The following is a 26,779-nucleotide window of genomic DNA, read 5'->3' as shown; positions in this document are numbered from 1 at the left end:
TAATAGTTTGTTAACTTCAGACCCAAATAAAATTAATTTTGAAAGCAATGTCATTATCAAACATATGCACATTATTTGACAATACAAACTTGTCTATATTCAACACATGTAGTAAAGGGTTGACAATTAAGTCACCTAAAGAACTTGATTCAAACATTTCTGACTGTACTCACCCTGATTGAGCAACCAGAGCTTTGTCACAGTCATTACTATAATGATCCCTTTGCACCATTTGTCAGCTATGTTAAAAAGCAAATAACTAAGGAATTAAAATCGTTTTGCACACCTTCACTTCATAGTGATGGCAAATTAATGTTCCATTCCATCACTTAAAAAAGGCTGTAAAAAATACTCCTTTCCCATCGCTTTGTCATCTATTTTCAAAGACAAAAAAACTAGGAAATATCACAAATGGACTTTAACACTTGATAAGGATGAAATATTTCAATTTTAAATTAAATCAACAGAGAAATTCTAAAACGTTTGATTCACAAACTTGTTACATTTTATGCACACAAACCAATAGACTGTCCAACAGATTGACTCTAATATACCCCTTCTCTGCAGGGATAAAAATATATTATTGGCTTATGTCTAGTTCAGCCATTTGTAACATTATTGAAGTCATTTTATGGCAGTTAACCTATTCACACTTTTCCAAGACAAGATAATTAATTGCCCATTAATAATTGTATCAATGATATTGGAATAATGAAGTGGAAATAATTTCAAGACAGATACCTTCACTGGGTGTTTGTGACATGTATTATCTTGCCTACTGGATTGTTGGGGTTGTAAAGGACATGTATTATCTTGCCTACTGGAATGTTGGGGTTGTTAAGGACATGTATTATCTTGCCTACTGGATTGTTGGGGTTGTAAAGGACATGTATTATCTTGCCTACTAGATTGTTGGGGTTGTTAAGGACATGCATTATCTTGCATACTAGAATGTTGGGGTTGTTAAGGACATGTATTCTCTTGCCTACAGGATTGTTGGGTTTGTTTAGGACATTATTATCTTGCCTACTTGATTGTTGGGTTTTTTAAGGACATCTTTCCCTTGCCTACTAGAGTGTAGGGGTTGTTATTAGGGCTGTCACGATACGCCGTGAGCGTACCGCGGTATATCGTGGTACGGCAACACTGTATCGCGGTACGTACCGCGATATTTTACAGAATATGTATCTGTGAAGAAAACAGCAGAATAACAAGTTTTACAAACTTTATTAAACTCAATAATCAGAAAACACTGGTATCATAGTATGACTAGAAACTGTAAAAGAAACTGTAATAAACTTGATAGAAGTAGTCATTGTTATTGTTCGCGTCTTTTTCTCAAATGTCCGCCATGTTGTTTACAATAGCTGTGACTACGATCTGTGTACATCGAACACTTCAAGGGCATGTTCAAAATGCGGAGTCAGCGGGCCCAGTATTGAAAATCCGTAGCGTTCTGACTCTTCCTCGACTTTCAGAATCTTAAGATAACATGATTCGGAAGTGCCATGCTTTGAACGATCGATATACTAAAGAAAGAAAATAAGAAATAAAATAAACATCTTTTGGATAATTATGAACTTATTTGCAAAGGAAATCTGTCCCTAATTCCAAAAAAGGTATGGACCCATACATCGCCGTATTTTAAACGTGAAAGTTAAACATCTACAAGTGGAAGCGCTTGCTTGACCTGGATATTAACGGATTATTTATTTAGCCCTTTTGAACCGCTTCTACAATTTTCAAAACGATATCTATATCAAAATAATTATGTACCGTAAATTTGCGGCCATAAGTCGACCTAAAAACGCTCCCAAAATTGACTTCAAAAGTCAACTCGACTTATGGATGAGGTACTAAATAAAAATAAAAAATAAACATATTTCTGTGCCTTTTTTTAAAGTAATAAATCTCCAAAGCGGAAGAATAATGACTGTTTACGGTAAGGCCGACTCGTCTTTTACTTAAATGTCCGCCGATAATAAAATACTCATGTTTACATTGGTTTTTAATGCAATAATCTTCGTAATAAGTCCAAATAAAAACATGTAAAAATAACTTCGAAAATATTAAACATTTGTGAAATACGGTAAAGTGGCGAAAAATAAAAATAGCAATTTGTCTATCGATACATCGTCCGTTGTCTTCTAAGAACAATAGAAAATCGACTGCTGACACTTGTACCCATTTAAAGTTAATCCGTGTAAATACAAACTGTCAACAGGTGCAGATGTCTTTATGCCACCAATTATCGCTTCTCGGCCTTTTGACTAAGATCAAAGTGTAAAGTGTAGTGTTGGCATCCTTTCGATCATTTGTCTATAATTGCGTCACGCCTAAAATAGTTATCCGTTAATGATATGCACAACGGTTCTGCTGCAAACTACTTCTGACCAATCAAAAATAATTACTCGATTGTTGGATACGCCTTTAACCAATCGCTATTGTTCAACTTCACATTGTATATTTTTTGATTGGATGAAGGTGTGGTTTCGTTGATTTATTCACAACTGTCCCACAATTAATGCATAATCGTTTCGTAAATATATAGATCTTATCTGAGTGAAGATTTCATTCATTGTTTGATTATAATAATATTACGCACTCACCCTGGATTATTAAAAAGTGTAATTGGACATATAAAATACACAATTACTTTCGATTATCTGCTAAGTATTATTAGAAAAGACGTTTTTCCAGTATGCAGAAAATATTCCTCGGGTATCTCGTGATTTACGAATATGTAACAGTCGAATAGCGAGCTATGCGAGTGTTGGTAAATTCACGTGTTTCACGCATAATGGCGAAAGCGTTGTTGATTATTTGAGAGCAAGTTACAATTATTTTGACCATATTATGAATTTCTGCGTTCAAGATTTTACCGAATTTTCACATCAATAGCACTAACATTTGAATACAAAAATATATGCTCATAATATAAACGCTGAAAGTTATTACGTTAAATGGGATAATAATTTTGATTTGTGAAGTATATATTAAGTTCGAAATAATGAATGATATGTTATTATGATTTTGAACAATAAAATATATTTTTCGTGATAATAAATAATTGAAACGCTGAATGTTTCATTTTAAATATTTTTTTATTATTAATATCCCAAAAAATGTCAACTGCCGGTACAAAAGCCCTCAGAACCATGACTAAAACGTCACTTAAACATGTCCGAGATATTGAAGAAACTTACCCCCCGACTTATGGCAGAGTCAAGGCAAAAAACCAAGTTTTTCTAGCCACATTATACCCCTCGACTTATGGCCGAGGTAGACTTATGGCCGCGAATGTACGGTAATGTATTTATATATGTGCTAATATAATAATATTAAAAAAACCGGTGCGGCAACGCCGTACCGCGGTGCGATTTTTTTCACGACATGCACCGCGATATACCGGTATACCGGTGAATCGTGACAGCCCTAGTTGTTATGAACATGTATTCTCTTGCATACAGGATTGTTGGGGTTGTTAAGGATTTGTATTATCTTGCCTTAGGAATTGTTCGGGTGTAAAGTACATGCACCAGGGATGCAGGGATAAAAATATATTATTGGTTTATGTCTAGTTCAGCAATTTGTAACATTATTGAGGTCATTTTATAGCAGTTAACCTATTCACACTTTTCCAGCACAAGATAATTAATTGCCCATTAATAATTGTATCAATGATATTGGAATAATGAAGTGGTAATAATTTCAAGACAGATACCTTCACTGGGTGTTTGTGACATGTATTATCTTGCCTACTGGATTGTTGGGGTTGTAAAGGACATGTATTATCTTGCCTACTGGATTGTTGGGGTTGTTAAGGACATGTATTATCTTGCCTACTGGAACGTTGGGGTTGTAAAGTACATGCATTATCTTGCCTACAGGATTGTTGGGGTTGTTAAGGACATGTATTATCTTGCCTACTGGATTGTTGGAGTTGTTAAGGACATGCATTATCTTGCCTACTGGATTGTTGGGGTTGTTAAGGACATGTATTATCTTGCCTACTGGATTGTTGGGGTTGTTAAGGACATGTATTATCTTGCCTACTGGAACGTTTGGGTTGTAAAGTACATGCATTATCTTGCCTACAGGATTGTTGGGGTTGTTAAGGACATGTATTATCTTGCCTACTGGATTGTTGGAGTTGTTAAGGACATGCATTATCTTGCCTACTGGATTGTTGGGGTTGTTAAGGACATGTATTATCTTGCCTACTGGATTGTTGGGGTTGTTAAGGACATGTATAATCTTGCCTACAGGATTGTTGGGGTTGTTAAGGACATGTATTATCTTGCCTACAGGATTGTTGGGGTTGTTAAGGACATGTATAATCTTGCCTACAGGATTGTTGGGGTTGTTAAGGACATGTATTATCTTGCCTACTGGATTGTTGGAGTTGTTAAGGACATGCATTATCTTGCCTACTGGATTGTTGGGGTTGTTAAGGACATGTATAATCTTGCCTACTGGATTGTTGGGGTTGTTAAGGACATGTATTATCTTGCCTACAGGATTGTTGGGGTTGTTAAGGACATACATTATCTTGCCTACAGGATTGTTGGGGTTGTTAAGGACATGTATTATCTTGCCTACAGGATTGTTGGGGTTGTTAAGGACATGTATTATCTCGCCTACTAGATTGGTTGTGTTGTTAAGGACATGTTTTCCCCTGTCTAATGGATTGTTTTGGTTGTAAAGTACATATATTATCTTGCCTACTGGATTGTTGGGGTTGTAAAGGACATGTATTATCTTGCCTACTGGATTGTTGGGGTTGTTGAGGACATGTATTATCTTACCTACATAATTGTTTAGGTTGTAAAGGACATGTATTATCTTGCCTATTGAACTATTTGGGTTGTTAAGGACATGAATCCCCTTGCCTACTGGATTGTTGGAGTTGTAAAGGACATGCATATGGGTGTTAAAGGACATGTTTTCCATTGCCTAATGTATTGTTTGGGTTGTAAAGCACATGAATTATCTTGCCTACTGATTGCTTGTGTTGTTAAGGACATGTATAACCTTGCCTACTGGATTGTTTGGGTTATTAAGGTCATGTGTTACCTTGCCTAAATGACTTTCCGACCTTGCCAATTCAATATTTTTGGGGGTAGTTATGGGCATGTGTTACCTTGCCAATTGGATTGTTTGGGTTGTTAACCATGATGGCCTTGGTGTTACTGTTGAAGGCCTTGGCAATTTCCTCTCTATCCAGTGTCCAATCATTGCTTGTGAGTGGGCCTTCCTTCTGGGTCTAGATGGACAATGAAGAGTTTAAACAGAAGGATTAGACAACAATCATCATCTTTCATTCACATTTTTTTTTCAACAGAAGTATTAGACACCAATCATCATATTTCATGCACTTTGTTTTCAACAGTAGTATTAGAAAACAATCCTTGTAATTCGTATTTTCACAAAAGTTTCAACAAAACAATAAGACAACAATCATCATAAAACTTTCTTTTATACCTTATGCTAAAATATGACATTTCTACAGTGAAATAACAGCAGTGAAAAGAACAATTGTTTTTTTCACGAGTGAAAAGAACAAATTTTCGGAACTACTTTTTCTACTACTAGTAAATGAAAATGTCAAAATTTGCGTATTCCTACGACATCACGGACATGTACTGTTTAGTTAATGTTGTTACAAATTAGTATTATTGTAGCATTATTTTATGCTTAACTTTGTTTGGTTATTTTAGTAACAGCAATAAAATGTTAAAACCTTTCAGCTTTGTTTACTCGTAGATGATCAACTATTGGACTTTTTTCTTTCGGCGGAGGAATGATGCAAACACTAATGACGTCATTTTGTGTATTAAACTGTATTGAGGCACGCCACGGGAGAGTTATTTTTCAGCGAAAGGGAAATTATTATTAATTATTTTCTTGAAAAAGAAGCATAAAAGAAACAGAAAATTTGTTCATGTCAGTGTAAGATCGTTTGTTATTTCACTCGAGATCATAGAAAAATAACATTTTCACTCGTGGCAAAATATATTTTCTATGATCACTCGTGAAATAACAAACGATCTTACACTGACATGAACAAATATCCTCTATATATTGTATTTGCACAATTTTTTATAGTTTCCACAGAAGTATTAGACAACTTCGTCTTATTTCATGAACAATTTTAACAAAGCCAGTGAGAAACTTGAATCCCACAACAAAAACAGAAAAGTCCAACATAAATAGAGAATAGGTTTACTGGCTTGTATTGTGAATTCACCCTGAATTACCATCACAGTTCAGTGATGGATGAAGACAATATTTAATAATGCTAAAAGAACAGAATAGCTTGGTCCAATTTCTTTAAAGAAAGTCTGTTTTACTAGGATAAAGTTTATCTCACACATGACATGTATTATCATATTACATAAAAGCTTTAACAGATAATAAGGTATACCCACATGATGTATTTAATGTACAATGGGAGAAAACCAAAATAAACATTTAATATTGTAACATTCATTATAAGTTTTAATTATGATTGATAAAATAATAGATATTAGCCTTTTGTCCTTAAGGAATGTTAAAAAATGGGGCCTGGACTAAATTTGATCAAATTTTACCAAGCTGAAAGAAAATCAATCTGATGTTCTAAGAGAAATATTAAAATGTCATCAGGCAAACTCTTAGTTAAAAGGACATAGTGGTTAAAAATAAAAGGACCATTACTACAGTCTTGCTCTGGGAAATCAGGGCTTATTGCATGTGTGTTATGTGTCTACCCAGATAAGCCTGTGCAATTTGCAAAGGCTAATCAGGGACCACACTTTCTGCTTTTATGGATTTTTTTTCATTTAAATGAAGTCTATTCTAAATCATGCAAATGCAGTCTAGATGGAAGGGTCATCCCTGGGCCAACACTTAGCGCACATGAATAAAGCTCTTTTTTCCAAGAGCTAGTCTCATTTCATTTTACTTACCGGTCGTAGTGGCACAAACACAGGTTTCCCACCAGCCACTCTCACCATGGGCTCGTAACAGTCGAAGAACGGCTCAATAATGATCACCTGCAGGTATACACATGGAAAATAAATTTATTACATTTCACCATCACAGATTCTTGATGGCAAAGCTATTATACTTTCGATTTATTTAGATCCCAATTTTATTCACATTTAAACAAATACATTTAATTATCAATGTAGATCACTGTTTTTTCAAACACTTTTAATCTGAGTTCCTTGTTATTAGGCAGTCTCATTTTGGACATAATTTTTTTTTAATCAATCATTTGATGTTCAATTTGAATTCCCCTATCAAAAATTACTATTGTCGTTCCCAAATCTGGTCCAAATGCATGTTTTTATGCATATTTGTTTATTATTTTATAAATAGAGCAAATTTAGCATGAAATGTCTTATATTAAATTTTATTTTCTAAGGAACTTCAAACGTGTTAAAGTGCGTATCTGAGTGGTGAAGAGATAACCCTTTCACTAACCCAGATACACGTTTTAATCAGTTAGAAATAACCTGGAAAATCAAATTAAAAATAAGATGTGTTTGTGAAACACAATGTCCCCCCCTATATTTGACCTTTGACCTTGAAGGATGACCTTGATCTTTCACCACTCAAAATGTGCAGCTCCATCAGATACACATGCATGCCAAATAGGAAGTTGCTATCTTCAATATTGCAAGTGTATATTAAATGAGCGATTTTGACCCATATATTTGACCTTTGACCTTGAAGGATGACCTTGAACTTGACCTTTCACCACTCAAAATGTGCAACATCATGAGATACACATGCATGCCAAATATGAAGTTGCTATCTTCAATATTGCAAAAGTTATGGCAAATGTTAAAGTTTGACGCAAACCAACAAACAAACCAACAGACTGGGCAAAAAAAATATGTACCCTACTTTAGTGGTGGGGGACATACAAAAGTCATTTCCTAATGAACTTCATTTCTAACCCTAAGATACTGATGAGCAGCAAACAGCATAAAACCTGAACAGACTGCGAGTGACTCTCAGGCTGTTCTAGTTTTAAGTTGGTTTACTTTTATACTTTATATCTGAGCGGTGTAGGATTGAGTACCTCATCGCCCGGGTTAATCAGGCCCTGGATGGTGGAGAAGAGAATCCCAAACGCCCCACAGCTGACCATGACCTCTGTCATGGGGTCGATTTCCCGGCCCATGATTGGTCCATACAGCTTGGCCAAGGTTGTTACCAAGTGAGGATTACCCTAAAATAAGAATAAAAGTTAACCAAAAGTGCCTCAGTTTTGATTAACATTTAAATGGTTTGTTTAAGAGTAAGGAAACACCCACATATTTCTGTCAAGAACATTAATAAGCCCGTTTCCTTGTAAACTTACATAAGAACGTGTGTACTGATGGATGAGGGGGTTGTCCCCGACAACCAACTTGGCAAAGATGTCAAGCACATGCCGAGGAGGATGGTAGTCAGGAAATCCCTGAAATATAAGTGTTTGTGATCAAATTTAAATAATAGCACAGGGAAATCAAATAATAAATGGTTTCCCGTCATCACGCCAATATTGACAAAATAATACCCTGTGCTATGCACTATGCTGTGTGTCAACCATTAATATGATGTATATTGTTCAATTATAAAAAAAATTGCCACTTCTAGGGCATATAAGTCTACAAAGATTATTGTGACATATATGATAATAACGTCTTGCATTTGTACAAAATATTGAAAACCATTAACATATCTATAATTTTTCATGTTGATACACAGAAAAGTTAGAGACAAGTTCATCATACACAATGAAAAATACCGGTAATGTTAATGACACAAATAGGAACATATTGCACTTCTACATAGTTTAAACAACATATCTATAACATTTCATATTGATGTAAAAAAAAAATGAAAGACTAGTTCACGACAAAAAGTACACACTTATGTACAATTATTACAGTATGCAAAATCTGCTGAACTTCAAGTGCTCATAACTCTGCAATAAATAGTGATACTTGCACCAAAATTACGACTGACATTTTTGCATTGTATACATAACAAATCTTAAGTTTAATCTAAAGTTTTATATTGGTAAACAGAAAACTGAGCGAATGGTTTGCGACCCAAAGTAAACATGTGCAGCAAGACAGATTAATGAACCAACCGACTGACCAAAAGACCCGCAGGGTGATTTTTAGTATTCATGTAAAGTTTAACATCATTTTTAACTCGCGAGCTACAGTGAGGTAAATGTAATGAGCATTTGAACAATTTGTTGTTGCTTATGGTGTCATATAACTAGAAATCCTACCTGGCCAAGATTCAAAGCTTTGTAGTCAGCAGACAATTTTCCAAACTCCACCCTGCAATAGAGAAGATTGTGACTGACTTGATGATAATGATGATGATGCAATGTTTAAGCTGTTTTCTACAAGCCTACCTTGCCAGCAGCCATGCAGAAATGCTTTCCTAAAAACTGCTTGACTTGACTTATTCCCTTGAGCTCCTTGTGGAGCATAGGGCCTTGGCAACAGTTCTCCAGCGTACTCTGTTTTGGGCTGCTTTCTTTACCTCTCCCCATGACATTTTAAAGTTTTCATTTCTTCCTCACAGGATCGCCTCCATGTGGTCTTAGGGCGGCCGACTTGTCTTTTGCCCTGGGGATTCCACTGTAAGGCCTGCCGTGTGATGTCTTCTGGAGGTTTTCGCAAGTTGTTACCAATCCACCTCCATTTCCGCCTTGCGATCTGTTGTCCGATGGGATCCTGGTTTGCCTGTTTCCATATGTCGGTGTTCTTGACTTTGTCTGTCCATCTTACATTTAGGATGTTTCGGAGGCACCTGTTCATGAAGACTTGAATCTTGTTGGTCAGAGTGTTGGTGATTCTCCAGGTCTCAGAACCGTAGAGGACAGACTTGATGTTGCTGTTAACAATCCGGAGTTTAGTGTGGATAGAGAGGGATATTGCTTTCCAGACTGGCCTTAGATTGTTGAAGGTATATCTGGCTTTTCCGAGTCTAGCCTTGATGTCATTATCTGAACCGCCTGTTGCTAACACAACGCTGCCAAGGTAGGTGAAGGAGTCCACCTCCTTGAGCTCTTTGTCCCCTTGAAACTGCTTGGATGTAGTAAAAACTGGATGGTTGTTCGCTGGCTAAAAAGTTGATTCAATGAACTTAAACTAATTAGCTTCATATAAGCATCTATGTGCTAGTAGCTTTGTTGGCCATTAACGATGGAACTAATCCCTCTTATACCGTTTCTCTATTTCACAAGCTCTATGAAAAAACATAACTTTATATTTATTTGAATTGTATTCACAGAGATCTGTAATTGCTGATAAACTCTGAAATATAGGAATTTTCTTGATCTCTACCGGTAAGTCATTTTGTGGTAAGTTATCTTAAAAAAGCATGATAAATGACAAAGCCACCGCCTGAACAAACTATTTTATTTCTAAATTTGATCTTTGACCTCTAAAGTTAGATCCTTTGATGTTTGAGAGAGGAAGACGAGTTTTAGAGCTCAATATATGGCAAAGTTATGTTGGAGATGGGAATGGTCAAGCTGTTTTATGGCCAAATTTGACTTTTGACCCATACCTGTGACCTTGAATATAATCTTTAACTTTTTTGCAAAGTTTATTCAAAAGACCACAATATATATTGCAAAGTTATTGCTGTGACAGGAATTCTCAAGCTGCTTTATGGCAACCTTTGATCTTTAACCACTAAGTGTGACCTTGACCTTTAAGGTAGGGACATGGGTGCTACAAATCACACCTTTTGGTATGATGGTGGACATATGTGCAAAATTATTTCAAAATCCATAAATATATGAAAGAGTGATGGACAGACACAGACAGACAATGAACTGCTATATGCTGCTTTCTTCAAAAGGGCACAGGCTTATCAGGGACAACACTTTCAGCTTTTATGAAAGTTATGGTATAAAAGACGTCTCTTGTAAACAAAAAACCTGTTTATGTGAAAAGTGCCGTCCCTGTTTTCACTCAATTTGTTTCCAAGGATTACAATTGCTCAGAATAGATATGCCAAATTCAGTTGTTTTTTCCATAGGAAACATCTTCTCTAAATGCAAATACTATACAACTTTTCATTTTTGTAAATTGCAAAAGTTGTTTAATTATTAAACATTGCTTCTTTAAACAAAAAAGAGCAACAAACTCCTAAACCTTAATTATCAGGACAAAAGAACTACTTGCTTGTCATTCATGCAGACTTTTCATAAATTCTTCTTATTATCTAAAACATGATACGTTAATTGCATACTTGGCTGCCCTGTTTAGCGGGAAAATTAATGTCCTAACACGATTTTGTGATGCTTGTTATAAGAAATTAATGCTTAATTTCCAGAATGGGAAATATAACTCTTTTCATGGGAAACAATTTACTCCTTTTCTGTCTTATACTTTTCACCCAGTTTTTTTGAAAATGACACTATAAAAAAAAAATGAAATTGAAGATATTTTCATCATTATGTCACGAATCTTTTAAGACAACACAAATCTTTGGCACAGTAACTGCTTTTTACACAGGCCAGTTTTGCTGAACCCATAGAACAACATTTTTCCCTTATTTGGAACCAAATCTTTAACGAGAAGGCCAAGATGGCCCTAGTTCGCTCACCTGAAAGGAGTCGGTTCATTCAATCTTTACCAAACGTCAAACTTGACCTAGATATTGTCCAGACAAACATCCTAGTCAAGCTTCATCATTATTGAGCCAAAACTCTGGCTTATGGAGTGTTTACAAGATTCTTGCAAGATTTGACCTGGTGAATTATATTTTGACCCCTCATGACCAAACATCAAACTTTGTTTACCAAAAAAAATATTATGACTAAGATTCATAAAATCTGAAACAAAATTGTGACCTCTACTAGAGTGTTTTCAGGGATTTTGTATAATATAGTGAAAATTTTGACAATCTAAGGGCAATCATTTTGTCATTTATTATGTGATTTTGCTCATTATCAAACTTGACAGAGATCTTGTGGCCATATAGCTTCTTAGCAACTTTGATAAAGAATGCTTGAGAAATGTGAATGCTAGAGTGTTTACAAACCAAATGTGGACGGACGGCGGACAAAGACCAATCCTAAAACCTCACCTGAGCAATCAGGTGAGCTAAAAAGTGTTTTTTTCACCGATCTGAGCCATTTTCCAACTTATCCGAGAAATCAATAAAACCAATGTATTGACTAAGTTTCACGATGATTAAGCAAAAAATATGACTTCTAGTGTTCACAAGGTTTCTCTGTAGTCATATAAGGAAAACTCCCCCCCCCTGGCGGCCATGTTTTTTTACCAATCGGGACCATTTTCAAACTGATCTGAGATATAAATAAAACCAATCTTTTCAATAAGTTTCATGATGACTGGGCTAAAAATGTGACTTCTAGAGTGTTCACAAGCTTTTTTACTATATAAATATAAGAAAGATGCGCCCCCCCCCCCCCCCCCTGGCAGCCATATTTTTCAACAGACCGGAACCATTTTTGAACTCAACTCTCATATCTAGAAAAGAAATGTTCTGACCAAATTTCATGAACATTGGGCCAAAAATGTGTCTTCTAGAGTGTTCACATGTTTTCACTATATACATATATAAAAAACTGCCACACCCACTGGCGGCCATGTTTTTTCACCGATCTGGACTATTTTCAAACTTGTCTGAGATATCAATAAAACCAAATTTTTGACAAAGTTTTATGATGATTGGGCAAAAAAAGTGACTTCTTGACTGTTCACAAGCCTATTAACTATATAAATATATGGAAATCTGCCCCGTCCCCCTGGCAGCCATGTTTTTCAACGGACCAGAACCATTTTCAAACTTAACTGACGTATCTAGGAAACAAATGTTCCAACCAAATTTCATATCCATTGGACCAAAAATGTGACTTCTGGAGTATTGACATGTTTTCACTATATACATATAGTGAAAACTGCCCCGCCCCTTGGTGGCCATGTTTTTCACCAATCTGGACCATTTTCGAACTCGTCCGAGATATCAATAAAACCAATGTTTTGACCAAGTTTCATGATGATTTGGCAAAGATTGTGACGTCTAGAGTGTTGACAAGGTTTCTCTATAGCCAAATGAGGAAAACTGCCCCGCCCAATGGCGGCCTTGTTTTTCAAGGGACTGGAACCACTTTTTAATTAACCAACGTATCATTAAGACAAACATTTTGACAAAGTTACATGACGATTGGGCATGAAATGTGACTTCTACAGTGTTAACAAGGTTTTTCTTTTTTTTTACCTAGTGACCTAGTTTTTGACCCAGCATGACCCAGTTTGATCTAGATATCATTGGGACAAATCTTCTGACCAAGTTTCATGAAGATTGCACATGAAATGTGGCCTAAAGATTGTTGACAACCAAATGTGGACAGACGGACGGACGATGGACGGATGGACGACAGACAAAGACAGATCCCAAAAGCTCACCTGAGTAAGGTGAGCTAAAAATAGTAACAGCAATTTAACCAAACAAGTAATTTCCCCAACAGCCAGCTCCAGGACAGGGCAAATTTTAACCCCCGTGAGATGAGTTAACCCTTTCCCACTTTGAAGCAAAATGAAAATGGTTCTGTGCAAACAGCATAAAACCAGAACAGCCTGCGAGTTACTCGCAGTCTGTTCAGGTTTTACGCTGTTTGCTGCTCATCAGAATTAAAGGTTTGCAGCTGAAGCCTTAAAAACTTAAATCTGAAAAGAAAGGTCTTACATTAAATATAACTTTCTTAGGGACTACAAATGCACAAAAATATGTATATAAGTGGTAAAGGGTTAAACAACTTGGTAGAGAACCACCATATGATATTACATGCAAAATATGACACCTCTGTGCCTCGTCGATTTAGATTTTTAAGTCAGTTTGCTATATAAGTCTATATAAATCATGTGACCCCCTGGGCATGGCCATATTTTGCCCTAGAGGCATAACATGAACAAATTTTGGAGAGGACCACTAGACAATGTTACACACCCTGACCCCATGTGGCTTTTTTAAGTGTTTATTTTTAAACCCATTTTTAACTAAGGTGACCAACATAATTATGCAATGGACCAGAATGATATGAAAAACTTTGAAAGGGACCCTCCCAAGGATCATTCCAGTGAAGTTTCATTAAAATCTGCCGAGCAGTTAAGGACGAGCAGTCATTGGCAGAAAATGTTACCACATGCACTCATGCACTGACTGGTGAACAACAAACAACATGGTATCCTACAGGCCGCCCACGAGCACAGTATGAGCTCAGGTGAGCTTACTCTATTGATAACTTTAACCCATTTAATGATTTATGCCTAGTGGACTCTCCCATCCTTCTAAATTGGATCAATTTATTTCCAAAATTAGGGATTTGTAGTATAGTTATTTCTATATTTAGAATATTTCTTACAGAACTTTCTTTAAGCAAACAGTGCAGACCCTGATGAGACGCCGCATCATGCAGCGTCTCATCTGGGTCAATGCTGTTTGCCAAGGCCTTTTTTCTTGACGCTAGGCATAAATGGGTTAAGCAGTTGCATTCGCACAAGTTTCTGATTATATTTAGAGCCATCAATTTCAGATTGTGTATTATAATACCTTATTTTGATTGTAATCTACATTTACATTTAACATGAAAACTTATATAGTTCCCTTAAATTTAACTCTTGCCATGAGTCAAAACTATACCATGTATTTCTGTACATAAATCGATCATTTATAAGACTATTCAAATTCAACAGCATACACATGGTGTTCTTTAAACATTTAAAACCCAGTCATTCTGTTAAGAGTTTCAAACTTCTTATCAATCCACTGATAAGGGTGCTTGTAACATCTTAAGTAGAAAGCAATAAAGTCACATATCACCAGTTAACAAGGAAAACATTCATCAATAGTTACAAAAATGGCTTCCAATATGGATAGTTCAATTAATAAAGGATCAGATTTGGTCATTGAATTTTCTTGTTTTAGCTGTCAAGAAAATGGCAGTAACATAGAGGCTGAATTTTACTGTTTAGAATGTTCTACATTTTACTGTAGTAAATGTGTGGAGCATCATAACGTTCTTAACAAGAAGCATGCAATTTTGGGCAAGGAATACATCAGCCAGTGGCCTGAGTCTAATGTGGGTGACCTAGAGCAATGTCAGCAACACAGGAAAGAAAAATTGACAGGATTCTGTGAGGACCACAGTGAGCTGATATGTCATGCCTGCCGTATCAACAATCATCAGTAAGTACAAGCGTGCTCTTTATAAAAAAAAAAAATTGATAATCTACCAAAACCAATTAATATCCACTGTATAAATGGTGTGTAAGTAAAATGTAATTTCATACTTTGTGCCCTTCTGGTCTGAATTACACTGTTCAAATATTTATGTAGGACGTTCACTTAGCATTCTTAAGTTAAAACATACAGCAAAATATAAGTTTTTAAATATATTTAATATGAAAAACAATTCAAAAGAAAGTCTATATCTATAATATCTAGGAATATAAATCTAGGAATATAAATAATTCTTGTAAAAACACATACATGCTGTTAAGTGAATTTGTTTTTGCATTTTGCAGGAAATGCAGTGATGTAGTTTTTATAGCTGACAAAGTAAAAGACCTCCATCAAAATGCAGACTTCAATAAGTTGTCAGCAATTGTTGATGAACAAAACTGGCGGTTGATGTATAAGATAGTTGGTTTTGGGGAAAATATGAAGTCTCTTGAAAAATCTTACGAAACTATTCTGGGAGAAATCAATGCTTTTCGAAAGCATACAAATCATTCTTTGAAAAAACTGGAAAAGAATACTAAGGATGAATTGGCCACATAACGGGATATCACCAGGTCATCTATTCAAACTGACATCGAAAACTGCACTCAGTACATCAAACAAATAACAAGCTTAAACGAAGATTGGCTCAGAAGAAAAGAGAAAAGTGATGCACTGAGTTTTATAAAGTATAGACAACTTCTTGACCAGTCTCTCAAGGTAGATGCAGTTTTACAAGAAATGGAAACAAATAATGAGAGGAAACTGAAATTTAATCCTGACACAATCATCCAACACACCCTGTCGACTCTCTCAAGATTGGGAACAATACTGAACACAGGAGCCTCACAGAATAAACCTAAAGAATCAAGTGAAGTAAACAAGACTGATCCAATCATAAAAGTGAAGAGTAGCCAGAAGTATGGTGTGAAGACAGACAGCGATTTAAGCAAGATTGGATGCTTTTTAACAGGTATATGTGAGACATCTGCTGGACAACTCATTATAACAGACCGCAACAACGGTAAAGTGAAGCTGCTGGATCAGACCTACAAGGTGGTGGCCCATTGTGACAGAATGGTCAGCTTCATCAGAGTGTCCAATGGTCAGCTGGTACAGGAGAGGGAAGTGAGCCTGCAACATGACTGCCTGGGTATTTCCCATCGCCAAGGTAACCTGTACATTACAGATGGTGAAACTCTGTATCACTATACTGTGGATGTAAGACTGGTGAGAAAGATATATAGGGATACAGGACATGAAAGAACAAGTAATTATTACCACTATAATTATTCTAGTTATCCCAACTGTTAAGATCCATCATTAGAATTTATAAGTTAAAAGCTTCATACACCGGTAATCTTATCAAACAAATGAATGTTTTGTAAATAAAGCAGCTGCACATGTTGAGCCAATTTTAAATTTAGTTTGTATGCATATTCACAAATTCAGATCAATGACAAGTTAAAAAGTGTTTGTATCATAATAAGTTAACAATAACATATTGATGTTAGACGATGATGTCTTTCATAATAATTCCCAAACTGGAACACTTTACCAATGTATCAAAATAAAGCACCACAATATATCACATTCAAAGTACAACAGTTACTGGTCTTTGTTGTTGACATTTACTGTACTTTATGTTCAAAGTTTTCTTGCATGTATAATTATTCACGGTTATTAAGTTTATTTAATATTTTATGTATTTACTAAATATTACACAAAAGATGGACTTTAATACATATCAAGAACATTAGACTTACTCCTTTTATATCATGGCATATGTTTCCATAAAAAAATGCTCATAACTGTCTTCCATACCACAGTTAAATCCTGTGCAGTGAGTCCAGATGGGGACAGGATATATGTGATCAACCAGCACAGTGCAAAGCTGGTCACACTGTCCAGGGATGGAACAGTGATCTCTACCCTGCCTGACCCTGCACTCCAAAGCAGCAGACTTCAAACTGTCACATCTTGCCTCCATGTGACCGACTCAGGACAAGTTCTTGTATGTTTACCCAGGTCAGACACAATCCTGCAGGTTGACAGAGATGGGAGAGAGATACTGGCAGAGGTGGTCACAAAGAATGATGGTGTGACTCGTCCCACATCTGTCTACTACAGTAAGCACACAAGGTCACTAATTGTCGGAATGCTGCATAACAATGACATGATAGTGTTTCAGGCAAAGTGACTCTTGGAGGAGGAGGATGTTAGTAATCATAATTTAAATATTAATGCATACAGATGTCAATTAACACAGTTTGTATACACTCTTTGTAAGATACTGTAACTTTTGGAAATAAACATTTTAGTTCAATGTTCCATGTATGAAAATCACATGAAAGCAGTCTTTACCATTACTGATATATTTATGAAATTTAAATTAAAATATAATCAAATATTATTTGCAAAAAAAGTCATTAGTGTTATCCAAAGTAGTTTTTAAAGCATTGTATGCATATTTCAGAATTGTCTATTCAATGAATGTTGTTTGAGAGAATTAGTTTGCATATTGTTTACAAATACAGTCAAAACCCGATGGCTCGAATTTCCCGTTGGCTTGAACTCTCATCAAAGCACCTATTTTTTATTGCTGTATATTCATATAAAATTTTGACGGATGGCTCAAATTGGTGAGTCCCGAAAAATCGGATGGCTCGATCTGTTTTCACAGTCTCGGTCACAGTTTTTACACAATCTTTTGTTTGGATGGCTCGTACTCGCCTCGGGTAACATAAACTGTTAATCGATTAGGACAGCTAGATTAAAGGCACATAATTGAGATAACACTGGTTGCAAACATGTCATCAACTCAATCGTTAATTGATTTGAGTAAAAGATGACATTAAATAAAATATTGGTACATAAAGTATAGGAGTATAAACTATATATTTGGTTCTTATTAATTCAAAAGCAGGAAGTAGAACGAAGTCGTACAGAGTTTAAGCAATATATGTACACGTCAACTGGAGGTGGAAATATTTGTAAACTCGAACTTTTGTTTCCGGTTCCAACGAGTTCGAGCCATCAGGTTTCGACTGTATTACATTATGATACTGTTTATGGTGTGCATGTTTAGTACTGTTATTTATGTTTTCTATGAATATTGTCTGAATCAGAGTGTCAAGTTATTTTCAAACTTTTATTTATGTGGAAATGATTTTTTAACAAAAATCATCATTTTCCAAATGACCAATCAGGTCAATATAGTCACAAGAACAAATCTTAATTTAGAAAGTGTTTTTTAACTAATAAATCAATATTTAAACTATCAACAGTTAAATAATTTAAAGACAATGATATCTAAATTCAGGAAAATATTTTAATTTTACAAATGAAATTTATGAATTATTGGTTGTCAGTTTTTATTCATATAACATAATGAACTAATCTTGCTTTTGAGGAAATCTATATTGTATTAATCAGATGCTTGTTAATTGGATATGTACACAGACTAGAACAACATTTGCTAAAGACAAACTTGTTAATACAAGTGCTATGCACCCCATATCAAACATTATTGACAAATAATTTTCTCAATGCTGAAATGTTGTTTAGTAATATTGTTGATTATATTTGTGAGATGTTGTTTACAAAATGTTATTTAGTTTTTATTTAAAGTTATATATTTTTACTTAATGGTTTTTGCTGCTAAGTTAAAATATAATATAGTTTCAATTTAAAAGTAAAATAGTTACATTTGCAGTGATGTTATTAAAATTAATGCGGCCAATTGTACATGATATTGTTAAATCATGCCCAGTCATCTTAACTTAAAGCCTTTAGCCTTAAGCAAACAATAACAGCTTATGTTGCATAATGTAATTCAAGAATACCCAAGCATTCTAAGCTAATTGCAACTTTATATTCTTAAATTGATATTCTTGATTGTTCTTGATTGCTAAATAAATATCAAGCCATTCACTATGGTCTAGACAACTGTTAAGAAATTTGATATTAAACTGACGAATATTGAACATGAGATATAGATAGAATTTAGCCTTACATTGTGAAACTTGACTTTGTAATTTCTGTGTGATATACTTCATTGAAAGTTATAGAAAAACATTATTATAATAAAACATTAATTTAACTTAATAATTTAAACTGTGTGTCAGAACTGTGTTGTGGACTATTTTTATCATTACTGTTAAACTTAATACTCAGTGAAAATAAACACTAAAATAATCAACACTGTGGCGTGTCTTCCAAACAACAAACTGCGTCTAAAACACAAAAAATCTCAGCAGCGGCATAATACAGGCATACAATGTAAATAATAATAAACTTATATTTATTTTAAAGGAAGAAATTGAATGAAAATGGCACAAGATATTTAAGAAAAAGGTTATTGCTTAATGTTTAAAAACTTTTACGGAAATAAGCCAATGGCTGCATTGACTGTGCCTGTGTGTAAACTGAAGATTTCTATGCCAGTGATGTGTGTGTGTGTGTGGGTGGGGGGGGGAATTCCCTTGTCAATTTAAAACTCACTTTTTACCAAAACACACAGTAAGCGCACTTAAAAGTGCGTTAATTCTGTGTTTTTTGTTAATATCTGTGTTTTCAGTTTTCAAAAGTGCATTTAAGTGCGCATTTTGTGCGTTTTTTCTTTCCAAGTGCGTTATTTAAGTGAAACAGTTTGTTTTTTGTGTGTTTTCTTCATCTGTAAGTGCACTTTTGAGCGTAGATGTGAGCAGAATGTGTGTGTTTTATCTAAGAAGTGCGTTTTTTATCAAGGAAGTGCGTCTTTTATCTAAGAAGTGTGTTTTAAGATTTACAGATGTGGGTTTTTTCTCACAAAAGTGTGTTTTTCTTTTTTGATGTGCGTAAGCATAAGTAAGTCTTTTATTTCATAAGTGCATTTTTATCATATGATCTATTTTAAAAGGATTTATCTAAAAAGACACATGTTTAACACACTTCTTAAAAAGTGCGTCTTTCACAACCGTTTTGTTGTACAGAAATTGAACAAGAAACAAAATTGTTGCAGGCTCTAACAATTCATTTGCATCAAATGAATAAACATAGACATATACCTCAGTAACCTGTTATAATATAAGGTGCAGTTTGAATTCAAAGCAGTTACTGGTTGTGCATATAAATCTATTTAATGTTAACATACTTTATAATACAATTTCAATGCATATAACATTGCTTTCATTTTAATCTCAAACATTTAAAAAAAAATCCACCTAAATCAGGCTGTGGGTAACTAATTAAAAATATTGAAAGTGTCAAAAATATTATGTGGGCGTGCAAACATCAATTTTATTTCCTCAACATAAAAAAATGAGTATTTGAACTTTCTTATACTGATATTTATACCCCAATACAATTAATGTCTACCACATTGACTATTAACATACATTTTAAAAGGCAATTAAACTAATATTGATAATATTATTATTATTTGCTTACACCATTCAGCATGTTATATTAAAATATTAACAATTAAATATAGTATGCTAAGAGTGCTGTGTATTATTCAATAAATATTTTGGTGTTGAAGTGTGCCTTAATTATCAGTGGATATTTCCCAGATTGAGTAATTGGCTGAGAAAGTATGATATCAGATAAGAGATTAGCATATTAACATCAATCCCTATCAGTGCTCCATCTAAGCCTAACAAAGGGGTGTTGATAGACTTATGATTGGTTGAGGCACCATCTATTTGAAAACAAACGACTTTTGATTGGTTAAAAGGCAGGAAGTTAATTGAAAACAAGCTAGTTTCAGCCACTGACTTTGAGTTAAATTTTAGCTATAATTTGGCAACATTAAGACATATAATTCAAGTGTAAAATGTCTTGAAATACTTTCAGCATGAAGTATTGTGTGATGAAAACAATGTGTATTTACACGGAGTGTATATTGACAGGAGATGAATCGAGTATTTGACCCTTACTGTAGTAAATTCAATCTTATGCAAAAACTATTCATCCGATTTTATTGGTTTATACGTTATCTTGTTGCTTATTAATTCCTCTTTAAAAAAATATAACTTTTAGTATATTCCCGTTGTTATTAATGGATTTATAGCGAGTTAAACACAAGAAATACACATTTTATGTTTTACCACCGCGCGTTTTAATGTGTTGTGGCTATCGATCTTTTACGATTAGCGTACAGCGAAGCGCCGAGGTTATACATTTTGATGTACCCACTCACGTCTTTTGTTAAATTATAGTTTCATTTCTCGGCCGATTTTGACAAATTATATATCATTAGAAAGCTTACGTTACGTAGTAAACAGATATATCAATATATATTAAGTTTTTCTTCTGATTTCGACAGCCCGGCGAGTTATAACTTTAACTTTTGCAAATATCATACCGTTTTGGAGTTTTAGAATCTAGATTTACGGTTGACATGTTCGTACTTAATACCAATTTGTAGCGTTTATATTTGGAGTTCAGTTTTAAAAATTACATCTTGCTTAGGAGAATAGAATTCTGTATACGATAGAAAAAAAATTTGTTTAAAAACGAAAGTAATTAAGGAATGAAGGCGGGAAAATGTAGCACGCGTTCCTAACACAGAAAGGGTGTAAAATTTATGATGAAACAGCGTATATAGCGGACCCTCTCGATATTATTCGGCTTTGCATGCATACTTGAAATAAAATGGGTGTCAAAAACATTCATTGTTTGCTGTTTATTATCAACAAGGTAATTATGTATAATTATTTGAAATGTTATTTACCTTAAATTATCAATTTATTAAAGATTCTTGAAAATCACGGTCCGTGTTACCCGGGTCATTTGGTATTTTGACATCAGGGCATCATGTCCAACTATTGAAAATCAGATTTTTTTCACCGGGACGATGACGGCTTGGATTTAGACAGGCAGACAGATAGTTTATTCAGACTTAAACAACAGTACATCGTCTTCAACTCAAATATATAAATTATTTTTAGACGAATTGTTAGGTGATTACACATATAGCAGTGATGATTCTGAGAATGTTGCCATGTTTCTTATCCGTGTAATCTAGAGTCCATGGTTTGAGCATTTTTATCGCGGTGTTCAAAAAAAGATATCTCAATAATCTTGTTTATTGATAGATCTGTGGTTTTATTGCCCCTGTGTTCAGCACAAACCAATTATCTCGTTATGATCAGAAACTGTGCCGACCAATACTAAATAACACTATGGTGTCATACGCCACAGCAGGGACCTATACTTGTATATTGGTCCCTAACCACAGGTGGCAATGTCTGGTCAGATTACACTTTTTATGATACCTCCATGTCTTCTCTTGGTATTAGTGGTCATTTCTTGGAGTAATGTAACGCCAAATACTCAATTTTGCGTTTATAAGATATGTAGCGAATTGAAAACATTTATAGTCAACTGCCCATACAGATTGCCATAAACTAAATACTGTATAGATGTCAGCCAGCTAAATCACAATAATTATAAGTGCTTAATACCTATACATGTACATTTTAAACATTTAAAAAATCTAATACTTAACATTTAACGTATTTAGCGGGTACCGGTAAAAAAACTCCGTCATTTCGTAGTCCTATAAAGAGTGTATGGTAGTGTACGGAACAACATAATTAAAAACAGCATTCTCATTTGACCACAACGGGGTTAAATAATCTTTCCGAAAAATACAAATAATACAGTGTTTTAATTTAGAATTCTATATATTTATAACTCTGTTAACTTATAAAGATATTTCGATATACATGCATAGACAGTTGACCGTGATTTTCAAGAATCTTTAAATAATTTTAATTAATTGATATTTTATGGTTAATAACCTTTCATATAATTTTACATAATTACCTTTTTGATAATAAACAACAAACGATGAATGTTTTGACACCCATTATATTTGAAGTATGCAAAGCCGAAAAATATCAAGAGGGTCCGCTATACATTTGTATACGCTGTTTCATCATAAAATTAACACCCTTTCTGTGTTATAATCAAGAGCTGAAATCGTAAATTTATTAAGCTTCATTAATACTTAGCTTTATGGATATGTCTCTAGAACAAAATATTTCAATATATTCCATAAAAAATATAATAATCGTGGCAAAGGAAATTCAATGGCCGGTATCTAAACAAAAGCATAATCGCCATCAGTTCGGTTCGTTAGGACCGCGCGCTACTTATTTCCGCCTTCATTCCTTACTTGCTTTCATTTTTAAACCAATTTTTTTTCTATCATATACAGAATTCTATTCTCCTAAGCAAGATGTTATTTTTAAAACTGAACTCCAAATATAAACGCTACAAATCGGTATAAAGTACGAACATGTCAACCGTAAATCTAGATTCTAAAACTCCAAAACGGTATGATATTTGCAAAAGTTAAAGTTATAACTCGCCGAGCTGCCAAAATCAGAAGAAAAACTTAATATATATTTATATATCTGAAAACAACATTACGTAAGCTTTCTAATGATATATAATTTGTCAAAATCGGCCTAGAAATGAAACTATAATTTAACAAAATACGTGAGTGGGTACATCAAATGTATAACATCGGCGCTTCGATAAAAGATCGACAGATACGACACGGTCACGTGACTTAGACACAACAAGATATTTGGCGTAACGGTCCCGTTTCATATCCGTGTAATCTAGAGTCCGTGGTATTTACTACAATGTGTAAATCAACAATATGTTTGTTTCAAAGGAGATTCAAAGTGGGTGGTTAAAGTGATATTGTCTAGTCCAGCATCTGCCTGTATTTTTGTAATAGTGAAGAATAGTCTGTTGTAACAGGTTTGTATTTTCAATTCTGCATCCCTTTTTTATTTAGTTTATTGAATTGATTATGATCATTATCATATTTATGTATTTTCACTGGAAAATGTAAATGGATGAGTAAATGTAATGCAATTTCTAAGGAAAAACAACACCATTTGAATTATTATGGCTGTATTTTATGGTTATTGTTATCTTATATGTTATTTATACCTATTTCTGGTCATTAATGTACAGATTTTCTCTCCCATATAAAATGAGAACTTTTATATTTTAAATTTAAAGGTTAAACCCCATGGTGAAATTTACATTGATCGGAAGATCCTTTCTAAAGAATGTGCATCATCGCCTGCCAAAAAAGGTAGCAAAAGGGAGACTACCTGATGTATTGACTTGAATACCAGGTTTTACCCTGCACTAGCTGGCCAACGTGAGGAGAACAGGAGTGGGAAAACCGTGCCCTGTCCATGACCAAGAAAAGCTGGATTTGTTTAGAGGTAACACTATACAGGGTACTGGTTATTGCATTTGAAAGGTGTCACACTTCCGACCAGTCCACACAGCCAAATGAGACCACGTATCTTGGTACATTTTTTAAACAGTATTTTCTACCAAACGTATTTTCTTTTAATTATTTATGAAAAGCGTTAAGTCACATGTGATCAGGGGTTTAAATTGCAAAAATAAACAACCAAAAACAACAAGCAAACAAACTAGTTTTGATTTAAATTTATAATTTTTATAGCAACGTGATTACCATTACAGCAATATTCAACACTTACATTATAAAATATCTTTCAGGACCTGATCTCAAATGAGATCATGCACGAGATGCGCCGCGCAAAGGCCATGACAGTATAATAGTTGCAAAGAAGTTTGACCGGCTGGTGGAAGACGTGGAGAGAAAGATGAGAGCCGCACTCCGCCGCCTCAAAAAATGACAGGCCTTGATTGATTCTCATCTTTCTTATGTATATAGATGTTCCTGTTTATATACTGTACATGTTATTATTAGTATGCACTTTTTTTTTGTTTATTTATAATCTAATTATGTTAATATTTATTTCATCAAATTATCATTGATATTTAATTACTCATGTATGTTAACGAATGTTGGTGTACATTAAAGTATAATATTGAATAATCTTGTAATTATTTAAAATATACAAATATATTTTTATATAATTTTTGGTTTTTATTGCGTATCTGAATTTAAAAAAAACTTTTAACAGCATATAATTGAATCAACTGCTAAGGCAAAAGATGCACCTTTAAGGCACATGTGTGCTTTTTTGTGAGTGCGTTTTTGAGTGCCATTTATGTGCATAAATTGTGCACTTTAATGTAGGTTAAACTGCGCTTTTAACCGAGTTAAATGTACACTTTTTATAAGACAGTACCTATAAAAAGCTCACATTTAGCTCGCTTAAAGCACATTTTCAACCCACAGAAAAGCGCACATTTAACACACATGTGCGCTTTTATGTGGGTTATAACTGCGCTTGAAGGGAGCTAAATGTCCCTTTTTATAGGTACCGACTTATAAAAAGTGCACGTTTAACCCACATAAAAGCACACATTTTACACACATGTTTGTTTTTATATGGGTTGAAACTGCGCTTTAAGCGAGTTAAATGTGCGCTCTTTTATGAAAAAGCGCACATTTAACTCACTGAAAAGCACAGTTTTAACCCACTTTAAAGCGCACATTTTACACACATACATGGCAGTCAAAAAAGCACTTATAAAAATGCACACATTTAACACACTTAAAAGCGCACATTTACCCACATAAAGAGCACATTTCTTGTTTGTTTTTTTTTGTAAAAAAACTCACTCGGTAAGAAAAAGCGCACATAAAATGCAGTGCCAATACCTCCACGTTTAACACACGCAAAACGTTCTTAATACGTTCATTTCACACACTTTTTTGAGAAGGGAATTGTGAAAGCCAGCTTACGATGAACCCAGCTTACGATGAACCATCATCAATATAAGACAATAAACCAAAAACTTAACCTTTAAAAGCAGTAAAAAATGAGTTTGATTATGAAATGCTTACATGAATACTATTCATACTTTTTTAAGAAAAAAAGATAATTTTTTAAAACCATAAATATGTTTAAATGATGTTTAGCTATGTATTATTTTTTCTTGACAGTCTTTACATGGTTTAACAAACCAATCTGACTTCCACTTGCTATCTTATCTTACTACATGTATAAACCTCTAAGGTTGCCCAATCTTTTAGTCAATATTTGATGATTATAAATACATATGTTTAACAATGATGTTGTATTTCAAACAACGAAAGTAAGCATTAAACTCAATAATACTTCAATGTAGTTTCAAACAATTTATGAGCAAAAATTCACATGTCTTTTTTTATATTACAGGGGCGTAGATAACCTCCAAACATTGGGGAGGCGGTCCAGTTTCTGTACTGGGAACATGAAGGGGTTCGTTTGAGAGGGTTGTTCTCTCCAGTGGTTCCGAAAATGTTTACAATTACAATTAATATGGTGCGTTTTGGGGGAACTTTCATGTTGATATAAATGCTCGATTTTTGTCTCACTCTCAGTTTGTCATGAAATCAGTTTGTCCAATGCCGCCGAACACGACCCATAAATCTCAACAGTTATTTTTGTCTTTCCAAAAACTCGTGCTAATTAAAACATAAAATAAAGTAAATGTTTATGTATTTTAATGACGGATTTTAACAAGTGATATGATAAATAATTACATTAACATTACATTCACAACACTAATATTTTAT

At 34.3% G+C, this 26,779-nt stretch overlaps 3 protein-coding genes across 7 annotated transcripts in view; 2 read left to right on the top strand and 1 right to left on the bottom strand.

Annotated features, from left to right (window-relative positions):
• The window catches only part of LOC127839043 (kynurenine--oxoglutarate transaminase 3-like), a 62,625-nt gene that overhangs the window by 12,757 nt on the left and 23,089 nt on the right, over positions 1-26,779 (bottom strand). For all 5 annotated transcript variants that reach the window (XR_008030124.1, XM_052367199.1, XM_052367201.1 and 2 more), the window contains 5 exons: positions 9,281-9,332; positions 8,357-8,455; positions 8,075-8,224; positions 6,951-7,037; positions 5,144-5,266 (listed from right to left, as the gene is read on the bottom strand). Coding sequence is in view for 4 of the 5 variants with exons in the window: in XM_052367199.1 (XP_052223159.1) it covers positions 5,144-5,266; positions 6,951-7,037; positions 8,075-8,224; positions 8,357-8,455; positions 9,281-9,332 (511 nt within the window). In the remaining variant the exon portion in view is untranslated. The remainder of the gene's footprint in view (positions 1-5,143; positions 5,267-6,950; positions 7,038-8,074; positions 8,225-8,356; positions 8,456-9,280; positions 9,333-26,779) is intronic.
• LOC127839044 (E3 ubiquitin-protein ligase TRIM33-like) lies at positions 14,879-16,329 on the top strand. Its single transcript, XM_052367203.1, has 2 exons — positions 14,879-15,228; positions 15,567-16,329. The coding sequence occupies exons 1-2, from the start codon at positions 14,900-14,902 to the stop codon at positions 15,820-15,822; spliced, it is 585 nt and encodes a 194-aa protein (XP_052223163.1). The 5' UTR covers positions 14,879-14,899; the 3' UTR covers positions 15,823-16,329.
• Positions 16,338-18,389, top strand: LOC127839045 (uncharacterized). Its single transcript, XM_052367204.1, has 2 exons — positions 16,338-16,531; positions 17,091-18,389. Exons 1-2 carry the CDS (start codon positions 16,339-16,341, stop codon positions 17,459-17,461), a joined length of 564 nt encoding a protein of 187 aa, XP_052223164.1. The 5' UTR covers position 16,338; the 3' UTR covers positions 17,462-18,389.

This window comes from Dreissena polymorpha, chromosome 7 (assembly GCF_020536995.1).
Source record: "Dreissena polymorpha isolate Duluth1 chromosome 7, UMN_Dpol_1.0, whole genome shotgun sequence".
Lineage (NCBI taxonomy): Eukaryota > Metazoa > Mollusca > Bivalvia > Myida > Dreissenidae > Dreissena > Dreissena polymorpha.
Note: the sequence above shows the minus strand (reverse complement) of the source record. Positions and strands in the feature narration are given on the sequence as shown.